Source organism: Thunnus thynnus, chromosome 2, assembly GCF_963924715.1.
Source record: "Thunnus thynnus chromosome 2, fThuThy2.1, whole genome shotgun sequence".
NCBI lineage: Eukaryota > Metazoa > Chordata > Actinopteri > Scombriformes > Scombridae > Thunnus > Thunnus thynnus.
Genome location: NC_089518.1, coordinates 22296226 through 22324021, shown reverse-complemented (window position 1 = coordinate 22324021; position 27796 = coordinate 22296226). Strand labels below are relative to the sequence as shown.

General features: G+C 38.8%; 2 protein-coding genes across 3 annotated transcripts in view; one reads left to right on the top strand and one right to left on the bottom strand.

The window, feature by feature from the left end:
• Window positions 1-453: 453 nt before the first annotated feature.
• On the top strand, window positions 454-8820 carry rfk (riboflavin kinase). Its single transcript, XM_067611179.1, has 5 exons — window positions 454-612; window positions 885-1018; window positions 2873-3024; window positions 5359-5461; window positions 5584-8820. Exons 1-5 carry the CDS (start codon window positions 581-583, stop codon window positions 5754-5756), a joined length of 594 nt encoding a protein of 197 aa, XP_067467280.1. The 5' UTR covers window positions 454-580; the 3' UTR covers window positions 5757-8820.
• A 1569-nt stretch (window positions 8821-10389) lies between these two features.
• pcsk5b (proprotein convertase subtilisin/kexin type 5b) overlaps window positions 10390-27796 on the bottom strand; it is a 79852-nt gene continuing 62445 nt past the window's right edge. For both annotated transcript variants that reach the window (XM_067611141.1, XM_067611149.1), the window contains 15 exons: window positions 26047-26247; window positions 23925-23993; window positions 18512-18572; window positions 18277-18422; window positions 17706-17909; window positions 17313-17390; window positions 16910-17096; window positions 16597-16811; window positions 15400-15642; window positions 15062-15295; window positions 14712-14892; window positions 14393-14610; window positions 13292-13392; window positions 12904-13099; window positions 10390-12457 (listed from right to left, as the gene is read on the bottom strand). In XM_067611141.1, coding sequence (XP_067467242.1) covers window positions 12033-12457; window positions 12904-13099; window positions 13292-13392; window positions 14393-14610; window positions 14712-14892; window positions 15062-15295; window positions 15400-15642; window positions 16597-16811; window positions 16910-17096; window positions 17313-17390; window positions 17706-17909; window positions 18277-18422; window positions 18512-18572; window positions 23925-23993; window positions 26047-26247 — 2759 coding nt within the window. In that variant the 3' untranslated portion in view covers window positions 10390-12032. The remainder of the gene's footprint in view (window positions 12458-12903; window positions 13100-13291; window positions 13393-14392; window positions 14611-14711; window positions 14893-15061; window positions 15296-15399; window positions 15643-16596; window positions 16812-16909; window positions 17097-17312; window positions 17391-17705; window positions 17910-18276; window positions 18423-18511; window positions 18573-23924; window positions 23994-26046; window positions 26248-27796) is intronic.

Sequence of the window (27796 nt, the reverse complement as noted above, 5' to 3'; positions counted from 1 at the left end):
CATAACATTGTGCTTCACATTCAACCTCCACTGTTACATAATTTAATTGCACATGTCACATTTAATTTTTACAGTTGTCAGCAATTGTTGGTTGGTAGCGCAGTCCATATTTATTTTGTGCAGTCAATATTTAATTTCAAGTTTTATATCTCATTTCAAAATTATTATTATTCTGTTCTGTAAAAAGATTTTAAATTTTTATTTTTTCCATTTAATTTTAGTGCTACTTTATTTCATTATTTCATTATTGTTATTACCTTACTCTTGTTATATGTTTATCCTTCTCTGTTGTGTTGTGAACAAACGCCAAGACACATTCTTCGTTTCTTGCATACTTGGCTAATAAACAAATTCTGATTTTAGTGAACGCCTCATTTGTAATGGCTATATTTCCTACAACACCTGAAGGCAACACATGACTCTGCATGGCCCGCTTTGGTCACGCGGTCAATGACGTCAGCAGAAGCGTAAAAAGCGCTACGGACGTAGATGTGTTCGACACACCAACACATGTAATTTTACCGGCTCTCTGTCAGCACCGGGGACTTGATTTTAACCACCACAGCGTGAGTGGACCTAAATGACAGCGGGGACTGTCATCTTTAGAGTACTGTAAGTTACAACAGAGACTTTCAGTTAAAACCGTTTCAGGGACAGTTTGCCTGTGAGCTAGCCGAGTCTGTTTAGCTAGCATAGCTGGTTAACTTTTACCGTCACTGTTAGTGAGAAACGTTCAACTTTAACCTATACGCCCGGTACCCAGGTACCCGCAGGTAAAGCTAAATACAAGGGCGGACTTTGAACTCTACAAGGGTAAAATCTCAGTCCTGCTAGCTACCAAAGAGGTGCCGACAGAGTAGTCCGACTTTCTTGTGTCTTTCGAGGTCATTCTGTGCGTCAAAGAGATCCAGCTGTTACCGGGAAACTAAGTTAGGCATGAAGAGCCTTCCGTACTTCTGCCGGGGAGAGGTCATCCGAGGTTTCGGGAGAGGAAGCAAAGAACTGGGAATCCCCACGGGTGAGTTAATCATCATTAAGAGTCTTTCCAGGAATATGTAACCTTATCTTACGTAGGTAGCGTTAGGTCACTCTGAATCGCTCTTAACGTGGAGTCAGAGAAGCTGAGTAACGGTTCATAATTAAATTTAACATCGGCAGTCTTCTGTTCTCAGATACATTAACAAATACTTCAATCATACTGGTTACTAATGTGTAGTTACAGACCCAGGAACGATGAATGGTGCTGATGACGACACCACCTTTTTACGCAACCGGAGCACATTGGCTCTTTTTTTTTTTTTTTTGACTGCAGTGGTAAATGTTAGTTGAGTAACAGCATCTGACTAATGGTGAAAACTGTTATTTTCCGAAATAAAGGATATTATGTTTCCAGAAATTGGTAGTAACGCCACAGCATAACTAAAATGAACGGACGAAACTATGCAAATGAATATTGAATAAGTTGGACACATGCTGTCGTCTGAATAATATCTCTGTGTCAGATCTGTTGAAAAGCAAACGTAATCCTCCTAATGATAAATGTAATATTGTTCTTCATTTTATTTATTTCCTTGACATTTGCCCTCAGATATGACAAGTAAAGTTGGGTTTAGAATATTTTGATGGTAAATCAGACCCCCATCACCACAGCGTTCATTAACACACATCGTTGTGGCACAAGTTTGGATTTGCCTGATAATTGTAAAACCATATGGAAAGTTGCTAAAATGTTTTGGCAACCAATAGTTAGTTACTCACTTTTTGTTGTTTAATATATTCTTGTTATTACTAGAACTGCAATGATTAATCGATAAGTTGTCAAATATTAAATTAATTGCCAACTATTTTGATCATCGATTGATTGTTTGGAGTTTTTTTTTTTTTTTTTAAGAAAAAAATGTCCAAATTTTCTGATTCCAGCTTTTCAAATTTTAATATTTTCTGGTTTTATTAGTCCTCCATGACAGTAAACAGAATGTCTTTGGGTTGTGGACTGTTCGTCAGGACAAAACAAGATATTTTAGGACGTCATCTTGGGCTTTGGGAAACTGATCCTTTACCATTTTCTTTTATAGACCAAACAATTAATTGGTTCATTGAGAAAGAATCGATCATGAAAATAATGGTTAGTTGCAGCCCTAGTTATTAAAACTGTGGACAAGGTGATAAGAGAAACCTCGGTCAGGTCCCTTTTTAGATGTTTTTGATCTAGAGGGAACATGGAAGTACACTGAATATGATTAAATGTTATTAAAAGTCGTGTGAGTCGTTACCAGACCAATATTACCATGCAGATAATCTGTTATTGTCTTACATGTCAGCCAATAAGCAGCAAGAAATTACAGTACAGATATAAATAAATGTTTATGGTTATTTACAAACCCATCACCATTACATACTCACTCTCAGTCACAATTGTATTTTTAAAATAAAAAACACATTTAATGTTAAACAGTTAATGGTTTAATTTTTTTTTTTTTTTTTTAAAGATAGACTTGTTGGCTGATATAACATCAGATTTTATTTATGGATTTTTTTTTTAACTCTCAAATATTAATGTTGATATCAACTTCAATAATCCATTATCAGTCTATATAGACTCATCATGCCGGGCTTGTAGGATTTGTCTTCTTACAAATTACAACAACCAGGTAAAAGTTTTCTCTGAACAGATAATGTTCTCTGGTTAATTAAAACTGACACAAAAACTTTATAAAAAAATTTTTTTGCCTTGAAGTGCCTTTGAGCAACACATAAACTTGATTCTAGATGAGATGTTCTCTAGTTGAACTTACATCAGTAGGACGTGCTGACTTTTCTTTTTTTGTTGTTATTGTTGTCTTCTTCCTCATTTTCTCCCTCACATCTCCAGCCAACTTCCCAGACTCAGTGGTGGACAACCTCCCAGCAGATATCAGCACAGGGATCTACTATGGTTGGGCCTGCGTGGGTAACGGTGACGTCTACAAAATGGTGATGAGCATCGGCTGGAACCCTTACTACAAAAATACCAAGAAGTCCATGGTCAGTACACAGCGTGCACTTGTGTCTAATGGCTTTTAGTTCGGGCTGTTGTCATTGTTTGACTTAAGAGGCATGTAATGTAATCATTCATATACTTAAAATTATGATATATTAAGGACTGTTGGCCACATAGTTTGATAATAGTTGTAACACTTAATTTGCAGTTGACTCATACATAATACGCATCTTATATTCAGCATTTTATTCCCTTCTAATCTTTGAAAGCAACTACAAAATGAAGTGACAACTCACAATTCTACTTTGTTGTCAGCTGTGTAACATAAAGTACAATTTGCAGTGAGGCTATAGGACTTTAAGTTCCACTGAGCTGTAATTTAATGCTGTAGTCAATGAACATGAATGAGGCATTACTAACTGATTTTTCTCAAAGAGTATTTGACAATCTAGGGTTTTAAACCAGTGGTGGTCTTGTCACAAGCCCACTTCTTCCACAGCCATGGCTGGAAATCCAATTTCACACAGTGGGGAAAAAATCAATTGAAAGAAGCAGTGCTGGGGCGGTATACTGATTCAGCCAGTATACTGGTTTTAATTTCCCATATGATATGAATTTATGAACTTAGTAGATGAAATAAAATGGTTCATGTCTGCAAGTTTGGATAAAATGACAAGATACACACTGAGTAGTTTTCATGGAGTACCGCTGGATGATAGAGACTCACATACTGTAATTCCTCACACAGCTAAGTGTTGAAATCACATTTTTCTTACCATGTGTAGCTGAATCTTTCATCCAGCCGGCCTCACTCTTTTCTTCCAGTTGATTTTGGTGATGGGTGGTTCAGTGAGCCAGCAAACTGCCCCGGATATAGATCTCTATACAGTTAGCTATCTTGCTGCTACAGGTGGCTATTTCCTGTGTTTACCCTCATTCAGACTCTGAAACAAGCTTACATAGCGATTCATGTAAGCTCTATGTACTCCTGACAGTAGGATAAACCTACACACAGTTGTGATATATTGTGAAACTGCCTGAATCTTAAAAAATGCTGTGATACAAATTTTTGGTCCTACCACCCAACACTAGAAAGAAGATGAATAACTGCTCATTGAAGTTATGTTATACTCACACAAAGAGCAATGGATGTACTCATTTATTTAAGTATTAATGAACAGACGTCATGGTTTCATTCACAGTTTCTCATAAATTCTACCTGTAGTTTTTTTTTTTTTTTTCAGGCTTTTGCCTTTATTTGACAGGCAGTATAGAGACAGGAAATGTAGAGAGAGAAGGGGTTATGATGTACAACGTGGGTCCCCCGGGCTGGGAGTCAAACTGTGGACGCTGCAGTTACTATATCTGATATGCACTTTAACCGTTACACCACCAGGCACCCTGCCTGTAGTTTATCAAAAAGAAATTATTGTCAGTGTCACACTTTGTCTCATTTGAAACTCTATTTCACAAGAGGAGAAGAAGATTTCTACATGTTCTCTTTCACATTGTTTCTCTCAGTTTTCAGGAATGTTAAACAGGGGTCATCGTAGATTTCCTATTATTTTAGTTAAAAAGTATAAATGTCACCCATTAATAGCATGCCATACGAGTAGTGCTCATGATAATTATGGCCAGACAATCATTTGATTGTGTCTTTACTAACATCGCCAGAGGTCTAGGTGTCACACTGAATTGGTCTTTTAAAAATTTCTGTATTGGACAGAAAGATGTTGGAACAAATTAAATTAAATAGTTTTAATTTGGTGTGACTCCTGAACAACTCAACATCAGCATTTAGGCACAACAACATGAAGAGAGAGTCTCTATTCATGTGACCACCACTGAGGGATACTGAAAACTGTTCTATCACGACGAGTATAACGACCCAAAGAAGCACCTCACATGTTCTCGCTGTTAAACCGCTGTGATTTCAGTCTTGCTCATGGATTTGTTTGCAGCCACCAATTTCAGACATGGATTCAGCAATAGGACATAGGATGTAAGAATTGGGAGGAATAATGACCGTCCTACTAGAGAGGGTTCAGTCTGAGGCTTGGTGATAAGTTGGTTTCTAAAGTGAAGACAAAGTTCATTGTAAAAGGTTAAAAATGTTTCAAGCAAGTTGTGGCAAAAGTCTGCAATGTAATTCACTTCTGTGTTGTATTGTTACACATTTCAGTGACCACAGTAACATGGAAGCACTTGCTCTAAGTGAAGTTATCAAATTCATGAATATTGTCCCCTTATTTTATTATAAAATATTATTGTTCACTACACTCACACTCCATACACAGCCTTTTTTCTACATTTATTTAGAATCTTCCGTTTGACATTTACTGTACATTACATATGACTTTTTCCTTTTTTTTAAATAGGAGACTCATGTGATTCACACGTTCAAAGAAGACTTTTATGGTGAGATCCTCAGTGTTGTCATGGTGGGCTACATCCGTCCAGAGAGAAGCTACGATTCACTTGGTAAGATAACTTCCTCACAAACACACATGCACACCTAAACTCATATCTTCATGTGCCAAGATCTCAAGTTTTCCTGTACCACCAGGTTAGTCTTCATCTATCTGTCAACTCTGTCCTAACAGAAGCCCTCATTGCGGCCATCAACAATGACATCGAGGAGGCCAAGGTCAAACTGGAACTGCCAGAGCATCTCAAATTGAGAGAAGACAACTTCTTCACCAGCACCCCCATCTTGTCTTCAGCCCCGCCCGCCACCACCGCATCCACATCACAGACTATTATGAATGGCCACTGACAGCTGGCTGTGACTACAGCACACACACACACACACACACATCAGAACAACACTGAGATTTCCGTGTACACACATTTGCGTGCGTATGTACTCATTAAAATGCACAACCTCATTCTGAGAGCGCTTAGCTGTTGCCATGGCTCCTCATGGACATAATCATAAACCACCAATTTTTTTTTTTTAAATTGTATTCCTCTTTTACTTTGTCATTGTGTCTTTGATCAGTCTACCGTGGTTAAAGTGTGAACTGTTAAACTTCTCGTTTCGGTTTGTTACAGAGTATGTTAATTTGTATATATTCACACCAGATTGCCTCATCCAACAGTATGACTGTGCGTTAAACTCAGACACAAAATATAAGCAATGTTGTAATAATCTATATATAAAGAACGTCACAAATAGACCATAAACTCAACTGTGTGAACACTATCAAGCCAAGGTCATACATGTTACTTTAGTCCTTTTTTGTTGAGATTTGTTTTGGCGTCAGATGGGTGGAGAGAAAGTCTGGGCATTATTGTCTGTAACAAAAACACAGGTCGCACAGTCAGGTGACTTTATGCAACAGTGTAGTAAATGCATCTGTCTGAAGACAAGGAGAGTCAATTATGAAATCGTGTAAATTTAACATATCCTTTCATTTCTCTCTTGAGAAAATGTCTTTTCCCTTTCAGTGTGACACAAGCCCTATAACTATATAATTATTTTAAATCATTTCAACATATTCACCCTTTGGAATTAAGTGGCACTGTAGTACTTATTCTTTCTTTCCATCGTCAGTCTGTTGGGTCGGTAGAGATTTGTAGATGATCTGTAGAACACAAAGACTGAAAAAGCAGGCAAGTTTTTATGCATGTCAGTTAAGTTTTTTTCCCCCACTGCAGCACATCTGGTTTGTTACAGATAGTAAAACACTGATAGGTGAGATGAGAGAAAGAAGAATGAAGTCCACAGCTCCAAGAGGGCAACAATCCAGTGAATTAACACATATTCACACCATTACAAATGAAAGGATGATCACGCAGAAGATCAGCCTTTCAAATTTTTAACAAATATATTCAAATACTGTGGAGAAAACTCTGCACTGCTAGAGGAGTACCTCTTAGTCTTTTTATTGGGCCTGTGTGTGTGTGCCTGCACCTGTTAAATGAAACATGAAACTGTCAAACACACGACTGGAACGATGTACAATTCTTTGAACCCCTGTAAAATAATTATTTCAACTGAATGAAATATATGAGTCTAGCTATGTGATATTTTTTTTTTGGATTTTTGAATCTGTGTTGTCAATACAGATTACTTATGTTCGATCCTTTACTTATTAAAGTGTTTATTTAGGGAGCGAAAGAAATGACTGCATTTTATGAATGTTGACATTAATCATGCAACAGTAGCTATGATTCTCTCACAAGAAGAGCTTAGCTGTTTTTGCAGGCACCTTCCTGTTTTCAATCTGGTAGCTTTTTTTATATATATATATATTTCCTTTGAATCAGTTTAGTTTCCTTGCTAGCAGTGAAATAGTGTTTAATTATGTAAAAGCCTGAAAATTGTTATTCAGGCCAACTAAAAAATGAAAAAGCCTATACTGGAAGCAGTACTTCACTGTAGTCTGTTATCTAATCCACTATTACATAAAGCTTTTATATGTTGGATGCTACATAAGACATGTTTATCTAAAGCACTTAATGTACAGAAGAAACCTCACTGTAACTTTGGATTGTGATGTGCTGCTTCTTCAAACCTGTCGATTCTTTACAAAGAGATTTTAAGATGAAAGTTTGATCCTACTGTAGTAAAGCAGCAGGGTCAGATGTCTTCCAGACATCACAGAACACAGGGACCAGGGTTACTGTATGTAGAGTTAAAAGGTTCAACGCCCATTTTATGTTTTCATTCACGTGTTTTATATAATTTATTCAAATAAATCATTTGATCAGAATACATTTACATGTTCATTTTTTATTATGCCTCTGCACTGGCGACAGCTATTTTCGGGTTGTCCGTCCGTCCCATTCTCATGAACATGATATCTCAGGAATGCCTGGAGTGCTCAAATTTGGCACAAACGTCCGCTTGGACTCAGGGATGAACTGATTAGAATTTGGTGGTTAAAGGTCAAAGGTCACTGTGACCTCACCAAACATTTTTGGGCCATAACTCAAGAATTCATACGCTAATTATGACAAAGTTTAACAGAAATGTCTAATAGGATAAAATTATGAAGTGAGGATATTTTATATCCAAAAAGCAAAGGTCAACTTCACTGTGACATCATAATGTTCTGCAAAAACACTTTTCTGGCCATTATTCAACACCATAACTCAGGGACAGGAGGGGAGATTGTGACTGTATTTCACATTTGCTCAGACACTGAACTGGTGACACTAATCTTGGGTGCTCACCTTGAAACTGTGGTGATTGTTTAGATCTTCTGTGCTGCCGAGTTGAAGATGTGTGTGAAACGTCCATGTTTTAGATTTTGTTTCTTTGCAGCAACATCCATATCTGAAGCTTTGTCTACTGTTGTGGCTACAACTTTGTGCTCTATCAGAATCAGCTTTATCGGCCAAGCATGTGAACACATACAAGGAAAATACACTTAATACCTTTTATTAAATTCCTTCAAAGTCTTCACTACAAATATTAGGCTATATGAATCTGGACAGACATGGATGTAAACTGCAACTTGACTAGTTGGCGTAGGCATACTGTGAGGCAGTATTTCTAGTTTCTATCCATTAAGATAATGTGTAATGAAGCTATTTAGTTGAAAAGCATGAAAACCAGAAAGAAATACTCACATTGACTATATTGTAATAATTTCATTAAAACATGTAATTAAGAATTTAGTGATCTTATACTTTCAAGACTGACATTTTCTACCTTATTTTATTTACCTTGTTTTCTCCTTAAAACTTCTGTAACTATAACTACTCCTATGAATACTGTACTCCTGTCAAGTTTTCTGTAAATGTAATCTTGTCTGTAAATCCAGCAGAGTGGAAATAGCTTTTGAGAATAAACCACATTTTCCTGTCATTTCATGACAGGCCTGATAATGCATCTGGCCATGTTTACTCTGTATATCAAATTAAAATTAAATTCCAACACTTTGGGGATGTGGATGTGTGTGTGTGAGAGAGAGAGGAGGAGATACAACAGCAGATGTCCCAGAGTCAATGTTGTGTCTATTTGTTGAGTCTATTATTAGATAAGATACTGGATACAGCCTGTTCCTCCAGGCACTCGGTGTAAAGGTTATATTACGAAAATCAGACTTATGTAAGAGGCTTAAATAATTTGATTTAACAGTTCTTATGCAGATTAAACTGGAAATTTGTAACCTTAAAAGCAGTCCTTTGGTAATTATTTAGGATTTTAGGATAATTTGCTTGTGTAATTGGTTTGACTTTCTGGCTCAGGAACACAATAGGCAGAGTTGGAGGGGACATCAGGAAAGTACACCTGAGTAGTTTAGTCTTCAGCTTATTTAAGAGGCTTCCTGTTTGTAACCTCCTTCTCTTCTCTTCCACTCAGGCCTCCACCAGCCAGCTGGGTCAGGGTTTTGTGATTTGTTTGCACTCATTACACACTACACTCATCCACACACTGTATTCATTACTTATCTAGCTGACTAACATTATTATTATATTACTTTATCTTAAGTTGACAATAATGTAATTTCTAGAAACTTTATACATGTGATTCCCTTTTTTGTCACTCACTTTGAGCCAGTTCATAAATTACAACACACACTTCCTTACATAACGCAAATGCCAACATGTATTTGAACATGTCACTAAGCTCAATCACAGGTGTTGTGGCAATTTTTGCAGTTCCACTCTGACAAAGAGGAACAAGACAAAAATCTCTTACAATATTGTCACACTTTAATAAAGCTCAGAGCATCATGTGTGCACGCAGGCTCAGTGTTTGTGTTAGACAAAGAGTGAAAAGGCAAAGTCAAACACACATATACAGACATAACTACACCTGTCATAAAGGCTACAGAGCATTCCTTCATCCTTAAAAGCAATTTATTGGTACAACAGTCAACCATTTGTTACTGGATGGATTACTTATCAGCATCCATCTGCTGAGAACTGGAAGCTGAAGGCCGAATCACTCGGCTTCGCTTCTGACACATTTCTACACCTGCTGGGAACTGCATTCTGAACACTCTCTAAATCTCGCACAAGGGTCATTGTCAAAAGCTGCTTCTTCCAGTAAACATCCTTATCTGGTTTTGTTCCATTTTAAGGGACCGTGGCAATCTTGCTACCCTCTGATGCATCATTTTCGCCACGGCTTTTATTTCTAAGCAGTTAACAGTTTGCAAATTCTCTGCTCACACTCCATGAATCTTTCTGTTACATTATTATTACTTTAGTATATAATCAAGCTTAAGTTCTCTCAGTTAAAAGTTACATGGTAAGATTCAAAATAATTAAACATAGTGGAAACATGATTACATGTGCAGTAACTGTGTTCAAACATGTGCAATTGGTTGTGTAATTTCCGTAAAACAGGGAACAGCTAAAAGTCACTTGTGTGTTGTTTTGCATGCAACTCTACTCAAAACTTCAAATTAATTCATGATAAAAATTCCCATTAAACTGCACACTCCTAACACAGATCAAAATCCAACTTTATTAGGAAACATTCACAGTACATTTCACTTCAGGCAAGTATACAGAAAAATGCAAATTGATTGGACTTCACACTTTCCAGTGAGTAGGAAAGGAAGTGTTCTTATCTCAACACAAGCCAGATGTGCAACTCTGAAATCAAAACATTAAAGTAGCAAATATTTTAAGGAACTATTCTGCAACTTTCTGCTGTGTCGTAAGTAGAGGTCTGGACACAAGTATCTAAGCATTTCACTGAGGTCTAAAAACAGGAAAACACCGAGTACACTCTTTGTAAACTAACCTGAAAAGGTCCAAACTTTAACACGCAGGTTCACAGATCAGATTATACTTCAGAAGAAATTTTGCTTTGAATTTTTAGATGAAGTGTGATACACAGTACAGTTAAAACTTAAACGATACAATAAAACACAGCAGCACTGAACTGTAATGTTAACAGAGCAGTTAAGTGCTTAAAAGCAGATGATGCAGATACAGTGGAAGTATATTACATTATTATATGTTAATCAATAATATAAGCTAAAAATTAATAATTAAATGTAAAGAAATTTAGTTTTATGTGTTTGATATGTTTGTGGGGGAGTTTTGTTTCAGAATAATCAAAGTTTTATTGACAAAGTCTTCTCTTCATCGTCTCATGTTGTAAACAGACAAGGTTTGTTCCAAATGAAATGATTTACTCTAGAAAATGTAAACAACACATGAGAATGAATATGATTTTCAGCACATTCACACCTTCCACTGAGGGTTGTGTCTCAAAAATAAATGCTTATAGAAATGTGGATTAGACAAAAATGATTAAAGGAATATGCTGCATAACTGAACAGTAAACCAAAAGCAGAGTTGTGAAGTAAACAGGAGCAGAAGTAAGACAACTCATTTTCAGATTGACCCAGCAGCTGTATCGCCAAGAATTTCAGATGACATTCACAATGACTTACTAAGAAAACTGAACCTATTGTAGGTTGAGGTGCACCTATGTAGGTTTGCTGCATAGTCATAGCCCAACTTTTCACTGACACCAGCAAGAAATTGGTATCCCTATGCTAGATTTACATAAGTATACTCAAAAATCCAAATCTTCCAAAAAAGAATCTGGATGTATTGGAAACAACCATCACAAATATGATTAGATGTGTCTAGTAGTTTCACTCTTGTGTTGTTTTTAAGGCAAACATGGAAGATCTGATTAGTGCCAATAATATGGCTTGAAACATGCTAAGAGATAAGATAGTTTTACAGGAAAAAGTTAATTATATGATGATGTTCAAGTTTCAGACTTTAATGCACAACATTGGTTTTGCCCATAATTATTTTTCTTTCAGTTGCAGCCATGTTAAAAAAAACAACAACCACAGAATAGTATTTATCCTGATGGTGATATCTGTCCTACAAAAAATAAAGATGATTGACAAATGAACATTTACATCAACATAATAGCTGCTGACTAGCTGGTATGACTCAAATTAGTTCCTGATTAAAAATGGTTTTAGTCTGAAAAAGTGTGTGCTTGATTTGACTTTTCAAAACATAATTACATCATGCATTAACATATTTAGATTGCAATGATATGTAAGGAAAATCTATGTCAGTGCAGCTAAAGTATGTTGTTCTTCATCTTGTTTCATTTGTATAAGAAGCTCTCATCATCATACTCTAGCTCAATCTCATCATCATCCAAGAGTCCGTACTTGAACTTCCGATACACTGTCCCATCTTCTGACATGTACACAATATCATCATCTTCTTCTCCTTCATCATCCTCACATTCAATGATTCGGTCGCTGTACTCCCCAAACGGGGAGGTGTCGGGTTGTGAGCCGACTCCTCCGTTGCTGTCCAGTTTCTCATAGCCTCCAGCTTTGGTTTTGGGCATGCCAGGGATGGCGAGTGATTTATACGGTCGAGATTGGAGGAAGAGGAAGACTCCTCCACCCATGGAGAAAATGAGTAGAATGCAGAAAGTGATGAAGCGTTTGGCAGAGCTGCCTTGAACCTCCAACTCTTCAGCTCCTCGCAACACAAAGTTGACATCCAAGACACACTCCTCTGTGAAAGAGAAGGAGCATTAGACAGTTACTGTACATTAGACGTAAACTCCATACAGGGTTTCTGATGATCCCTGCATGGCGTGAGTGTGTGTTACCAGACTCTAGTTCCAAGAAATGCAGTCTTATCTGTAATAGTTAGAGGCCAAGAAAACTTGGAAACATATTTAGCATCCTGAAATCCTGGAAACCCCAGTTTGCTAGGAAGTTGAAACTCGTGTCTACACAGCAGATACAGTTAAATGAATTATAAAGGGCAACCATTACAAATGGCAGATCCCCTCAAAAACTGTGACTGATGACTCACACACACAAGTATCAATACAGTGTGTATTCACAAATCTAGAGGAGGAATTTTCACTGACAAGATGACACAAGAGGCCTCATTGATCTGTGTGTATTTTGCTAGAGCTGGCAGTCTGTGCTCCAGTATGTATTCTGGTTTACCTAGTGAGGCCTGGCAGTCACAGCACTCCCTGGCTATCGGCTTATCATCCTGGCGCGTTTCTTTTCCACAACAGCTCAAGCAGCGGCCGTCATCATTCAGGATCTGGAGAGCGGGGCACACTGTGCAGTTCCACATGCTGGGACCTCGGCAGTCCAGGCAGGACGGGTCACACGCCTTGCAGTTTGGTTCGTCGCTCTGAGAAGAGTTGTTAACACATTCTAATATTGCTCCATACAGCAGCTGATTCTGCAAGTTGAGCATCTTGTCATGTAGATGCTATGATAGACAAATTATAACAATTTGTTCATTGTGACGTTGCTGGATGAACACTGACAAAAACGCTCATTGTAAATACATGTAAAGTAACACAAAAGCTTTTTCTGTGACCTGTGAAGCTGCATAGAAGCCTAGGAGACACCTGGATTCACAGATGCCTCTCATAAACGTGTAACCTTCATGACAAGACTGGCAGGCCAGAGCGCCCTCTCCTGGAAGGAGAAAGAGAGACACACACACACACACACACACACACACACACACACACACACACACACACACACACACACGGGGCGAGAGAGAAAGACAGATATTGTGTTATAGTAACTTCTGTCAAATGTCATCACATGGCTAAACTGGAGTTTCCAAATGAAAAGCGTCTTAAGAGGCACAGCAGCAGCATGTCTTTGCTTGGGGGAAACCTCAGTAAATAAGCATAGAAAGTATAGTGCGACCTGCATGCTTATTTGAGAACATACAGGATGTAGAGATGTGATGTAATGTTAAAATATTTCTATTCTGGTGAGTACTGGTGGAGTAAGGCTTTAAGATATTAACCATGTAATTCCAATGTGCACAGTTCGCCTGGGAACCTTATATCATCCCCCCTTTCTTTTCCCTCATTTCCTCTCAGCTCTTAACTGTTCTCTCCAAAAAAGGGCAGAAAATGTCCCAAAAATGTATATGTATTTTTTATTCTTCCTCCCTGCACTGTGCACAATATATGTATCACTACAAATACAAAAAAATCATTATAATGGGAATGACTTCTTACGAAGAAACTTCACAGTTTATCTGTAATGAAATCTGCAAAAGTATATATTATAGAATTTCCTTGCCTAATGAGCAAGCTCAGCTAGGAAAAAATGATTCTGCATCTTATGGGGCTTTACTGATGTATATCAAGTTACCATGTTTAGTTGTGAAAAATCAGCTGTTTTGATTTCATTTACCAGTAATAATCAATTGCAATTTGTACTTCATTAACTCCTGATCAACTGCCACAAGTCATTTCTATGCACAGTATCAAGAGCAAACATGAAAATCCCAGCTAATTCTGACTTTGATGCCTAAAAATTTGGAATTTATTAAATATAAAAAATATATAAAAACAGAAATAGTAACACAAAAAAATCATGCTCAATAATGTGAAAAAGAAAGCCTGAAAAAGAGAGAAAACATGGCAGTAATAAGCTGTCAGGCTTCCTTAACTGTTGCAGGTCTTGCAGGTGGGGTGACACCTGTGACAGGTCTTGGACCAGCTGTCATGGTAGTAGCCTGAAGGGCAGCTCCGCAGGCACTGTCCCGAATGCCTCAGGTAGACGTACCCGTCCCGACAGCTCCGACAATTTCTGTTACTAGGACCCCAACACTTGCTACAAGAGGGGTCACAGCGCTCGCAAGCCATGTTGCTGAAGTTGCCATAGTGACTAAAAAGGAGAAAGGATGTTTTGTTAACTTTTTCATGTTTTTTAATGAAAAGGGAGAGAGGAGTAGGTGTGATGTTTGTGTGTCTGTAAGTTCTTCTAACCTCTCTAAACAGGTTTCGACACAGCTGCTTCCCTGCCTGAAGAATCCGAGTTTACAGACGTCACACTGCACGCTGTGACGGCCGGTACACGACTTACAGGTGAAGTGACAGCGCTCACACACACGTTCGTCCTTGTCCTCAGCGTAGTAACCCACAGGACACTCCTGCACACATGTGTTGTCTGATGGACACAGACACAAAGTCAAGATTTCTAAAAGAGAAGTTTCTTCTAAAATGCCTTCTATAATGATTGTTAATCATTATGTTGTTCTAATTTTACCAAACTGAGTAACCTGAAAGTTAATTGACCACATCTCTGGTTGAAAACAAAATTTTTCTTGATAACTCACTCAGTAAGAAGTGTTGTTCTTTGCAGCTGAGGCAGTGGTCTTTGCCCGGTCCAGAACAGCGATGGCAGAGTTTGTGGCACTTTTGGCACTCGCCATCCTGGTCCATGTATGAGGTCAGAGGGCACGCACTGAACCACACACAGTGGCCAGTGGTATCTTTAGTCCTGCTCTTATCACAGCTGAGGCAGGATGAGGGCTCAGGGCCTGAGCAGGTCAGACATGACTTGTCACAATCTGGAAAAAATTTAAAGTCATGAGACTCAGCTGACTAGAATTTTGGGGAAAGTAGAAATCAATATTTTTATTTCATGAACAAAATAAGATTCAATCTTCCCTACTTCTGCATTCATTGGTAGTTTTATCATGGTAAGTGTAGCTGAGACACTCAGCTAGACACTCTCCGTTGTGACGGACAGCTTTCTTGTTGCGACATTCAAGACAGTCATCAATGTCCGGTCCGTCACAGGAAGCACAATCAGCATGGCAACGCTCGCACTCCTGTTGCTTCTCACTAGCAAAGTAGCCAGTAGGGCAATCATCCACACACTTATCGTCATGGAGGAAGAAGTAGTCTGCACACTCTGAGATAGAGAAAAAGAGGAAGTAAAAGAATTATACAAAGGAAAAAAATGTGTTTTCATATCTTTTTGCACAGCAGGGCTCTGAAAAGTGACATTTAGGCCAGTGAGTCAAAACTATTAAAATTACATGGAACCCTGGACTCAAATTAAGTCACTTTCACTCTTAACCTGCACACAAACTGATTTAGGTGAGACCTTGAGATCTCTTAAACAATTACATGATAATCCTCATTCTCAAGATTTATAAATATATACATGTCTATGTATCAAAAGTAGTGATTGCTTTGTGCTCTGAATTTTCTTGCAGCTGTGACCAAATTTTCTTCCATGATGCCCAATCACATAACTGAATCCTTGGATGGATTTATACACAAAAACGTAACTCTTAAATCTTTGAGGCGTACATTTGATTTTCTTCAACACAATGTTGTCAGGAATGAAAAAATCTTTAACCTGCAGTAAGTGATGATCATAAGACTACCACCACTAATCAAAAGAATCAGTTTTACATTCAGAAAAAGCATTAATTTGTGACATTTAGATCCTAGTCCATGATAACATATTTCCTACTATACAATTTAATAGGGATGTAGGATTTATTAATTAATTTAGGTCATAAAGATGTAAAGTATATCTCTCTACATTACCCAAAAAAGTGGAAAAACTACTCAGACCCCTTAATGTTGTTTTGTCTTCTCTACTCCTCCCAAATGCCTGCTCTAATCCTCCATCCTTCTTGTCATCTGATTTATCATGGGTCCTCACTTCCTTTCTCCTTCCAATTGTTACATTCAGTCTTCATCGCTGAAATATTTGCAGTCCGGTGAGCAAAGCAGGAGCTATTGGCATTTCCTGTCTTTCCCCCGTCTGCATTTATCCTCTTCATCCTCTCTTCAGCTCAACAAACACTTAAAACGTTTCTCTGTCCTCTACTGCTCCAACCAGCGTACTTACTCTTACACAGACCATCTTTATTGCACTCTCTACAGTTATCAGGGCAGCGAAGGCATTCCCTCTGGGTGGCGTAGTAACTCTCTGGACAGCGTTCCCTGCAGGAGTGGTCCAGCAGCAAGTAATGTTTCTCACAGCTCAAACAGTTGGAGGTAGTTTTCTGGCAGGATGCACACTCCGAGGCACACGGCTGGCATACGCTACCTTGAGGAATCCCTCTGTGGAAGGCGGCGAAAAGAGAGGAGAAAATCATTGACAGTATTATGATGGTGTGCAAACACATGCATGTAAAGAAATGAAAAACCAGGGCAAGAACCTCGGACACTCCTCCACACATGCTCCATCGTGCAGGTAAAGCCAATCGCGACAGCGCTGGCACTGCTGGGCGTCCTGGCACATGACACAACCTTCTGAGCAGTCCTCACACCTGCCGGACATTTTGTTGGCAAACGTGCCAGGTGAACAACGAGATAAGCAGGAGTATTGTGGGGTCAGAAAACGACCTGAAAGCAGAAAGACAAATCATACCACTGTTACAAGAAAAAGAATAAAGGACACAAAGGTTGTCAGTGGTACAAACATTTGTGGGAGATCTAATGTGGCTTTCTATCATACTGTTCCATTGATCCTGATGAAAATACATGTGCAGGTTTTCCAAAACATCTAAGACAAGTCCACCAAGTCCTTGTTTCATAAGCAGTCATAGACAGAGTATCTACCTGGGTAACAACTGCTGCACTCCGTCGTACCAGAGCAAGTCTTACAAGTGAAGTGGCATGCCTCACATTTCCCCAGATCTGAGCAAAAATAACAAGGAAAAAATGGTAACACATAAATGACACAAAAGAGGAGATGAATGAAAATGTCATAATGACTGAGATGAAAAATATAGACTCTTAAGGGTGGGTTTCTAAATATTAATAGAAAAATAGATTTCAATGCAACATGCTTCAATGGCAGCACTTAACAGCAGTTCTACAGATGTGGCTCAGTTGTTGTTTAAAGAGAAGCATATAAAAAAATTACATGACTTATATCCACCCAAAACCAAAGTTTACAGATGGGTAATGTTGATCACATTGAGCCACTTGAGTACTGAACATTCGCCGTACTGTTTCTGAATTGTTTCTCGGGACAGGCAAGCTGTTTGTCCTCCAAACACTCCCCGTCCTTCAGTGTGAATCCTTCCTCGCAGGAGTCACAGTCGTCATATTGTGGCCCTCCGCAGGTACGACAGGCACGGTGACATGGCTCACAGTCCTGGCTCTCCTTATCCACAAAGAAACCTTCCTTACAGTGATCCACACACGATCCATCTGGACACACAAATAGACTTTTGTGGATGCTTGTGATCATACAAAATCAATTAATTTACTGTGATTCTGTTCTTTAAAGGACATTTAAAGATTTTCTCTTTAGCAGCCGAGTCTATATAAATATCAAAATCAGTATGCAGATCACAGTTTCTTCACACATCTCTCTAAATGGAATAGTGAACAAATCTGAAAACAGTACAGCAAGACTGAAACTAACATTCCAGGTGAAGTGTCAGCTCCTCGGGGCGCAGTGTCCCACCCTGTCTATATTGTTAAAAGATAATGAGACGTTTGTTCTCACCCGAGGAGCTGACATTCACTCTATGACTCAGCTCATAATTATTCTGTAAAGAGTTCCAAATGGTACCAGAGACGTAGAATCGCTCTTCGCACCAGTAGCACTGGGACTGGTCACAGTTCACACATCGTTTGTCTTCACACGGCTCACACACCATGCTGCCATTCACGCTGTAGGTCCGATCTGGGCAGGACTGATGACAGTCTGTGCCCAACCTGACAGACAGAGAGACAGATGGTATCAAAATGACAGCATAAGAATAAAGGGGTGTAACTCAATGAAATTCTTAGCCAAAGAGACTTACTTATAGTAACCATCTTCACATTTGAGGCAGACAGTTCCCTGATCATGATGTGCTGAATCCTCTGTGATGAAGGACGGGAATCAAAATCAATAATTAACAACAGGTTCAGCTGAGAAATGGATTTGTTTGCAAGCTCAAAGCGCGATAAAATAGCCTCAACTGGATCAGTTGTTGCAGCCTTTGCTCAAATCACATTTAACATGATGTAATCTTTGCACTCACATGTGTAGAGGTGAAGCCAGATTTTAAGCATTTTTCCTATCTGTCAATACTAATAAAAGTAAATATTATAATAATTATATAAATATAATTTTACTGTGGACTTCACTGGTGGTCAGTATGGTGGTTGGCTGTTTTTTGAACTGTTCACTTGTACATTAAAATGAAGAAAAATGTGAAAAATGTCATATTATATCCTGTCTCATATGCACAGCACTGTGACACACATAAATCCCCAATTCCACACTATATTCTTGTTGTGTATAATTTATACTACTGTACATACTTATTGTCTTAGTGTAATGTTTTTGCAGTTAATACACATAAAATCAACATACTGCACTTAACTGTTCCATACTAACAAGACATATTATAATATATACGTCAATGCATTTAATTCCAACTGCGACTGTGGAATATCACTGCAAATTAAACTTAATAAATTAACATAAAATGTTTTTCCAAGTATCTAATAGTTGTTTCTTGTTTCTATGTTTTCTGGGGTGTTTACAAAGCTTTTTTGCAGCTGCAAGTGGCTCCTCCATTTCCTTTGTGTTTTGCTTTGGGGAGCACACTCAAAAAAGGTTTTTTTAGTATAAACAGATGCTGTTTTGAGTGTACTTTGTCTCTTTTCCAGTTTGAAGTCAAGTCCGTTTTATTTGTATAACCCAATATCACAAATTACAAATTCTCCTCAAGGGGTTTCACAATCTGTACAGCATGCTACACCCTCTTTCCTTAGATCCCAATGTGAACACACTTCATACTCAAAACCTGCAGTACGGAATTGGGACACAGTGTCAGTCCCCTTTGTCACCAGCAGGAGGCACTCTGGCATCACACAATAAAAAAGTGTTAAAGTTCACTGAGGAATTGAGTGGCACTTTAGGATCAATCATCAGTTGAGAGTGATCAATGCAAACCGAGCAATCCAATCTAACCCAGACAAACAAATGTAAAAATCAAAGAGTCTCTACGGCCATTTCAGTTCACTTCTATAATGTCTGTTAGTTTCAGATGCTGCTGCTGTGTTCTGTGCCGTCCGTTCGCCCTTTACTACAGCTGAACTTTTCTGCTGACACAAAAACATGCATAATGTGAGTGACAGGTTTGTAAAACATCCGGATATTTGCTGTATATGTGGGTTTCTTTTGTCTCTGTCTGAGTCTGTGGAACATATGCAGAGGATATTAATACATAATTTAGGTGTGTGTGTGTGTATGTGTGTGTGTGTGTGTGTGAGAGAGAGAGAGAGAGAGAGAGAGAGAGAGAGTCTGTGGTTGTACACACACACACACACACAAAAAGAGGAAGTTTATTTTTCTTCCAAACTAATTAATTCCTGCTGTCAATCAAAATCATACAACTGGAAACCAAAGAAGAGCCACACTGTCATCCTGTAGTCCATCGATGACAAAACAAAACAGGACACAGGGTGGAAGGGTAGGAGGAAGACAGAGAAAGGAGCAGTCAGAGACAGGAAGCAGAAAGAGAGAAAGGGTTAAGGAGAGACAGAGAGAGAGAGAGACGGGGGGAGAAAGAGATGGAAATAACTACTTAAGAAAGCCCCTTCTGCAGACTTCCCCTTGGGACATTCATCCTCTCCAGAAAAGCCTCCGTCGACCCCCACACCCCATTCCTCTGCCTCTCTGTCTCCTTCCAGCACCCACAGCTTAACGCCGCACTGGTTTGCACTTCAATGCGGTCGACAAGCCACTACCTGTGAAAGCAATTACTCATACAGGGAGAGACTGGGAGAAAGGAAAGGTGGGAGGGACAGAGGTATAGAATAAGAGAGAGAAGGAGTGAGGAGCCGGAAATCATGCCTCCAGGCTGTGTCTATGTGAAGAGAGAAAATAGCGGCCGCATAAATATTAACTGTGCAAGCCAGGGGAGGGGGGATTTCAACAGAATTTAAACTGGCATACACATCCTGAAGTATGCACTTGTGGAATGTGCGAGCACACACACATTTACGGTCTACATGCACTCACACACTACATAAACTAGCACTTAAACACATACAATATGATGAACATGTGCATGACACTGAAGTAATTAGCAGTCTCGGTAAAAAAAAAAAAAAAATTGTGATATATAGTCAAGAGTGGAGATGGATAAACTTCATTTCAGCACTTCGGGTGAGAAAGTGACAGCATATGCTTATCAAGAAGTCTTTGTGAAGTGGATTGCTGATAGAGAAAAAGAGAATAGATGTGCGTTAATGTAATGAAGTTAAACATCTATGAGAAAGACAGCTTTTATCAAGCAATCGAAAAAAGCCGAACACTGGAGGCGAGGTGAGCTTCGGCTTGCCAACCTCGCCTCGGAGCAGCCAGAGTCTGGCTCCACAGGAGAGGAACTGTATGTTACTGCTTTCTTGAAGTGTAATCTGACTAGTCAAGATCAATACTAGATGATATTGAGACAAAGTAGAGAAATCATGGCGTAGAGTCATCATGAGGCATGATGGTTGAAAATAGCTGATGTTCATGAGTTTAGCAAATGAAACACAAAATCGATGATAGAAGGAAAGAAGGGAGGCCCTGAGAGGTGGATTGGTGATATTGAGAGAAGAACTTTGAAGCACACAGACTGATTAGAAATGTGTCAGCAGCTGTGCTCAGTAACAGAGGAAGACAAGGAGCAACACGCCAAAGAGGACCAAGCTGATGACGGGTTTTTTAATCACAGGTAAAAGACTACATCTGGTGATTAAACCATTCAGCCTGAGAGAGATTTAACCACTGAGCTACACGAGACATGTACGTCTGTGCCATGCCTGAAATGACACAAAACCAAGACAGATTTAAAGTCCTCCTCCACTCAAAAATGTCTTCTTGTTCCTTCAGTTGGATGTTTGAGCTTCACTGTACAGAATGATGAAGTTTGACACTAGAAGGCTGTTTTCACATTTATATGCTGAAAGTGGGAAGTTTCTCTCATCTTAAATCTTGGTTTAAGGCATGCACCTAATAAGCAGGATTTGTGACATCACAACTAGTTTGGAGCAAATCCTGGACAAGGTATTCAATTTACACAAGTGTGACGTGGAAACTTGAAGCTTCTAGTGCACAAACACTGAGAACGGACTTAACAGTGAAGTAGGAGACATCTTGTATCCAGCAATTAAACTTCTGAGATGAAATATGTTTGCATATTCATAGATTCTGTCGATAGATTCATAGACTTTTAATGAGGGAGATGTCGTTTTAAGGATTTTAACAAGATAATCAAACTTGCTGTTATTATTTTATTATTACTATTCAAAGTAGAGCGTATTATATACATCTTAAAACATGTCTGGAGGGGATCTTTAAACATGACACTAGTCAAATTATAAAATATTTCTGAACCCTTATCCCATGATCAAGCAGTACAGGATGCATAAAGGATTGATGGGTATAAAAGTGCTGATGACTTAAAAAGAAATATTGAAGTCATATGATGGGGGAGATAGGAGTGAGTAGGGGCTGCTGTATCTTATCACAGACAGTCAGGCAGGCCGGCTCATTGATCTCACACAAAAGCACATTACACACTAGCACACAAACTCATAAGCCTATTCTTATAACTCAAAATGAAGATAAAACTAAAACCTAAGAGCAAAATGTATTGCTTCAGAACACGTGTACACATTTTTGGGGTCTTTTGTAGCCTTTTTGCGACCTGTAACCAGCTAATTCAGCGTTTTCACAGACATGAGCTTGAAAAGACAAAGACAAATAGTGCATGTCTTAATCCTGATCTATATCTAATCCTAATCCTGATTTACAACCTACACCCATGTCTGAACCCCCGATGTAGCCCCACGAAAAAGTCCCAAGATTTCCAAACATTAAATGTCCAAAAGGGGTTTTCATACTGTTAGAAATGCAGGATGACACATGGTGTAAGCATGCACACACATATCAAATGCCAATCTCAGACACTGCATGTTCTGTTTCATCCTCACTTTAGCCCGTAGCACCACGTCACCACCAGGCCAATCATCTCAAATCTCTAATCTGCTGACTGACTTGTATAGCTTGCAGAATTGTGATTACTGAGAGTGAGTGGGTGTCTGGGAGGCTGTGGTGGTGGGGGGGGGGGGTACTAGAGTGAAGAAAGATATTCCACCCAGAGTGTATAATGACATAATAACAGCTTGTCTCCACCTCAGACTAGTTCAGCACAATAACCACTTTCTATGGTATGTTGCTAATCATCTCTGGGAGAAGGAAATGCTTTATCTTCATGTGGCACAAGGAATGAGCTCGAGGTAATATTTACTGTAACATTTACTGTAACTGTGTTGAGAAAAAAGAGAACAAATATTCAAAAAACATCATTCAGTAAAAGACGGTTCTGTTTGGCTGTATAGACAGATATGTTGATTTTTGATATTTAGTGTGGAAGGAATCAAAAGTGGACAAATGTTACTGGAGTCATTCAGGAGTGGAAAATCTTTTTTAACCATTTTCTGGGATATATAATGTGCTTCGAACATACACTAGATTGTAGGCAGTGTTTCCTTGAGGAAAAGATAATCAACATCTTGCAAAAAGTGAAAAAACAATCTGCACTTATGTGAGTCCGAATGCTAATGTGACATCTTCTAATGGGGTAAGGTGTATGATAATTAGGGAAATTTGCATTAAAGTTCTACGAGATGGTCTATGTTTGTCTAAATGATTTCCCAAATGGATGAGGCATATTGGAATAAACAGGAGGTCATTAATTGTAGAACAACATATATTGTAGTCATGTAGCTCAGTTATCGGAGCTCATTTAAGTTAATTTACAATGATGTATCTGCAGTAGCAGACAGCTTTCTTTGAAGAGTGAGGGGCAACAGCTGTCAATTGCAGCATCATTAGTACATGCAGGCACCACACCTCATGTCTACACTGAAATATACATTTAGCGCAGTAAATATTTTTCTATACAGTGTCATGTTTTTGTCACAAGCTTTCTCAACAGTTTGCTGTATCTTACGCCTGAGAACTATAATGATAAAAGTCTTCAGCTGTAGTAAAAAGATGAGCAGTCCAAATTTCACTTTGAACGCAAGACATTTAGCTACAGTGATATATCTGTTGCTGCAGCAACAGAGCGCTTGGTTTGATTTCTACAGTTTGATAGATGAAGAAAGGGAAAGAGGCAAGAGGGAAGAGAGAAAGTGAGGAGCGAGAGAGAGACACTGTCTACTTACTGTGTTGACATTGCTCGCAGCCCTCATCACAGGGGAGACAGTCCTCATTCTTTGCATTGGAAACCTCATCTGATGAAGGCAGCAGATAAAACAGTGGATTAAAAATACAAAAGACACAAGAAAATGATGATTAAATGCAGAGAAGATGGAAAAAAAGACTCAGAGAGCGATGTTATTCAGATTCATTTCAAAATGCTACGTGCTCATTTCTTTTAAAACACTTGACTCCATGTTAATTGTTTAGTACTGGATGACACACTTGTTTCAACAAACAGGTCATTTTAAAGTTAAACCCATTATATCTCTGACATGAAAATCCGATCACATTGATTAAAGACAGATTGTAATTTTTTGTCATAAATTCAGGAAAGTGCCGTTTAAATGGTGCTTGTGTTATTTTAGACGTAATTGCTTTGTCATCTTTTCACCTCTCCACCAAAATTTTGATGCAACTTTTTTATTTATGTTACAGAAGAAAAGACGAAGAGAAGAGAAGAGAAGAGAAGAGAAGAGAAGAGAAGAGAAGAGAAGAGAAGAGAAGAGAAGAAGAGAAAAGATAAGAGGAAGAGAAGAGATGAGAAGAGAAGAGAAGAAAAGAAGAGAAAAGATAAGAAGAGAAGAAGAGAAAAGAGAAGAAAAGAAGAGAAAAGATAAGAAGAGAAGAAGAGAAAAGATAAGAGAAGAGAAAAGAGAAGAGAAGAAGAGAAAAGATAAGAAGAGAAGAGAAAAGATAAGAAGAGAAGAAGAGAAAAGAGAAAAAAGAAGAGAAAAGATAAGAGAAGACAAAGAGAGGACAAAGAGAAGACAAAGAGAGGACAAAGAGAAGACAAAGAGAAGACAAAGAGAGGACAAAGAGAAGAGAAGAGACGAGAAGAATAGAGAAGAGAAGAAGAAGAAGAAGATGAGCCAATGGCTAAATGGACAGACATAAATCCCACCACCATCCACACCAGATAAAATTTCGCCTGCTCCAGAGTTCATGCTGTCTGTCGGGCCTGTTGAGACCTGCCTGCCACATATGATAAGAACCTCATCCTCCCACTCGTACATTTTATATGCTCACATACTAACTCTCATCATTACTCTTCACCTCTGTCTCACATTTAATGCAGTGAAGTTATAACTCCCCACCTTCACCTCCCCTTATCTCGAATATCTCATTCAAAACATTTCAGTTCTTTCTCAATCCTCCTTTGGCTAGCATCCACATTTGATCTCATACAATGAGATCAAGTGCAATGTGTTCATCTTTCACAATCTCTCTCTAAAAAAAAAAAAAAAAAAGTTTTTTATTTAGCAAATGTTCTTTAGTTGAACAGATTAAGAACAGAAAGTAGAGGCAAGAACACATCAGCACCAGACAAGCCAAGATAGATGAAAAAAGCTGGGTTGGCTTTATTTGTCTGCTCGGGCATTTTCAGTCGTTTCTCTCTTTCATACAGCAATAAGCTGCTAAAGCAATAAACATCATGTCTATACCAATATACAAACACAGTGTTTTGATATTTCTGATATGATATTCTCACACTGTCGAATAGAGTTTTGCGGCCTTATGTAGTTTTCTCCTTTTGATGTTATGCAGGCACCTGTTTCATGAAAGTAATTTGCGAGCACTTTTTACACACAGATCTCGAATGGTGGCAAAGACCTGTTTCGCAAATAATTGTCACTTGCAAATTGCAGATACATTTCCAAATCTTACAGTCCTCTCATATCTTCATGCTTGTGCAGGAAGTGTGGGGTTCTGTTTGATTTGTGTCAAAATCAAAAGCAAATTGCAAATCACAACAAACTGTCTGAAGGCATTTGAATTTTAATACTTGCTGTAAAATGAGGTCAGTGTGCTACATGTGTGTGTGTGTGTGTGTGTGTGGTGACGTTTGCTGAATTCAGGCCCGCTCTGTGACAGCGGTGCGGAGCGACAGTGGGTGGCGGCAGCTATTATAACGTCTTTCCCGACTTTTCATGTATTTGGCAATAATAATGCAAACTCTTTTCTTATTTATGCTTTTATGCAACTTTACTCAAAGTGGTGACCTTTGTAGAAGTCATCCACCAGGAGTCTAATACATAGTTAATACATAGTGACGTCTGCAAATGAACGTGTATTAAAGTCTCTCACCTGTACTGCACTCCAGCGGAACGCACTTGCCGTTTTTGAACTTGTGTCCTGGGCTGCAGCGGAGGCAGTGATCTCTTTCTGTGCAGATGATGCAGTCAGCAACACAGGGTTCACACCGCTTCCAAGCAGAGTGGAAGAACCCCTCTGGACAGACTTCCCGACACTGACCCTTAAACAGGTACCTGGCCTCGTGAAATTTATCTAGATGCAGCAGGAGAAGAGAAGGAAATCTGTAAAGGAGGGACAAGAACTTTGGCAGCGAGTGCTGATGCAAAAAACAGGTACAGTATGCAGATATACTCATTGAAACATAGGCTGGTTTGTCTCTATGTCATTATATATGAATGTTGTTGAATAGTAACACATTTACAGCAGGAACTTTTCACTGCAAGTTGTTCTACGGTATCTTTCACCACATCTGAGCAGTGTTTAGACAGCACTATACAGACATTTGGCACTCTTACATGTAAACTGTACAACACTTGTACACTGACTGAGTGAAAAAATGCAATAATCAAAGGGTAGAAATTAAAACTTCACTTCTGTACTAGCTTGTGTGTAGTTTGCCTGATTTCATGCACGTCTCAGCTTGTGTGTGTGCGTGCGTGTGTGTGTATGTCACTATTTTTGAAATGGACACTGATATTTTTGATTACACATCCCTTTACTTTTCTTCATCTGATCCCTTGTTGCCTATTAAGCTCATTTCTGCTGCTCTTTCATTTTCCCCCTCTAGACACAGCAGGGGTGTATAACTACACATTATATCAAAGGTCAATATCAAGAACTATCTGCTCAATATGGATCAGTATGTGTGTGTATGTGTGTGTGTGTGTGTGTGTCTGTGTGTGACGGACTGAGATAAGAGAGGTTGTTTTGAGAGAGAAATGACAGATGGAGGGTCTCTTCATGTTATTATTGTTATGTCTCACTGAGCCTCAGACAGACCTGCAATTAAATGGAACCACATTTGCAAACACAGTCTGACAAACTTGCCGGCTAATTGAGAGAGTGTGTGTGTGCACACGTGAGGGTGAGAGAGAGAGAGAGAGAGAGAGAGAGAGAGAGAGAGAGAGAGAGAGAGTGTATGTGTGAAGGGGAAATCTGGTGTTAATCTTCTCCTTGGCTGCCTGGTGTCTTTAAGTGCGTGTGAGTGTGTGTATGTGTGTGTGTGTGTGTGTGTGTGTAGCTGGGTGTGTGCGTAACAGAATCTCCCTTGTGTAAATACATTCATTCTGACAGCCATAATACCGTCTGTGACACTGTGATAAACACAGTTATTACTACCACCTTCAAGTTGATATTTCTACAGCTGCAAGCCTCTAATGATGTCCGGGTTTTATCATAACGATTGTTGTTTTCACACTGATGGAAAAGGGTTTTTTTTTTTTATGGACTTCACATTGGCTGCACGGGATCTTGTGGTCATAAAAATTAACTAGAGGGTCAAAATGTCACAAAAGGAATTTATTGTCTTCTTGTTTGTATTTGTTCAAAATTATACCCCAAAAAATAAAGACCACACAAACACAAGAGCCATCTAACTCCAGACACAGTTTGTCCTTTAACTGAGCTAAAACCTGGGAGATGTGCTGTGACCTCTGCATAAGGATACAAATGAGTGATTTCCCCTTTTAACACATCTATCTGCAGGCATCTATCTACATCTATCTGCAGGCCTGGACTGAATTACTGCTTTAATTAGATTCATTTACTTTTAGAGGATTGATTGGTGGAGCCTGGCACAAAT

What these genes read in the sequence shown, in the direction of transcription:
- rfk (XM_067611179.1), top strand. Translation starts at nt 581, where the DNA reads ATGACAGCGGGGACTGTCATCTTTAGAGTACT. An exon ending in AGAACTGGGAATCCCCACGG is followed by an intron (nt 1,019 to 2,872) that starts GTGAGTTAATCA and finishes TCACATCTCCAG; the next exon opens with CCAACTTCCCAGACTCAGTG. An exon ending in AAAATACCAAGAAGTCCATG is followed by an intron (nt 3,025 to 5,358) that starts GTCAGTACACAG and finishes TTTTTTAAATAG; the next exon opens with GAGACTCATGTGATTCACAC.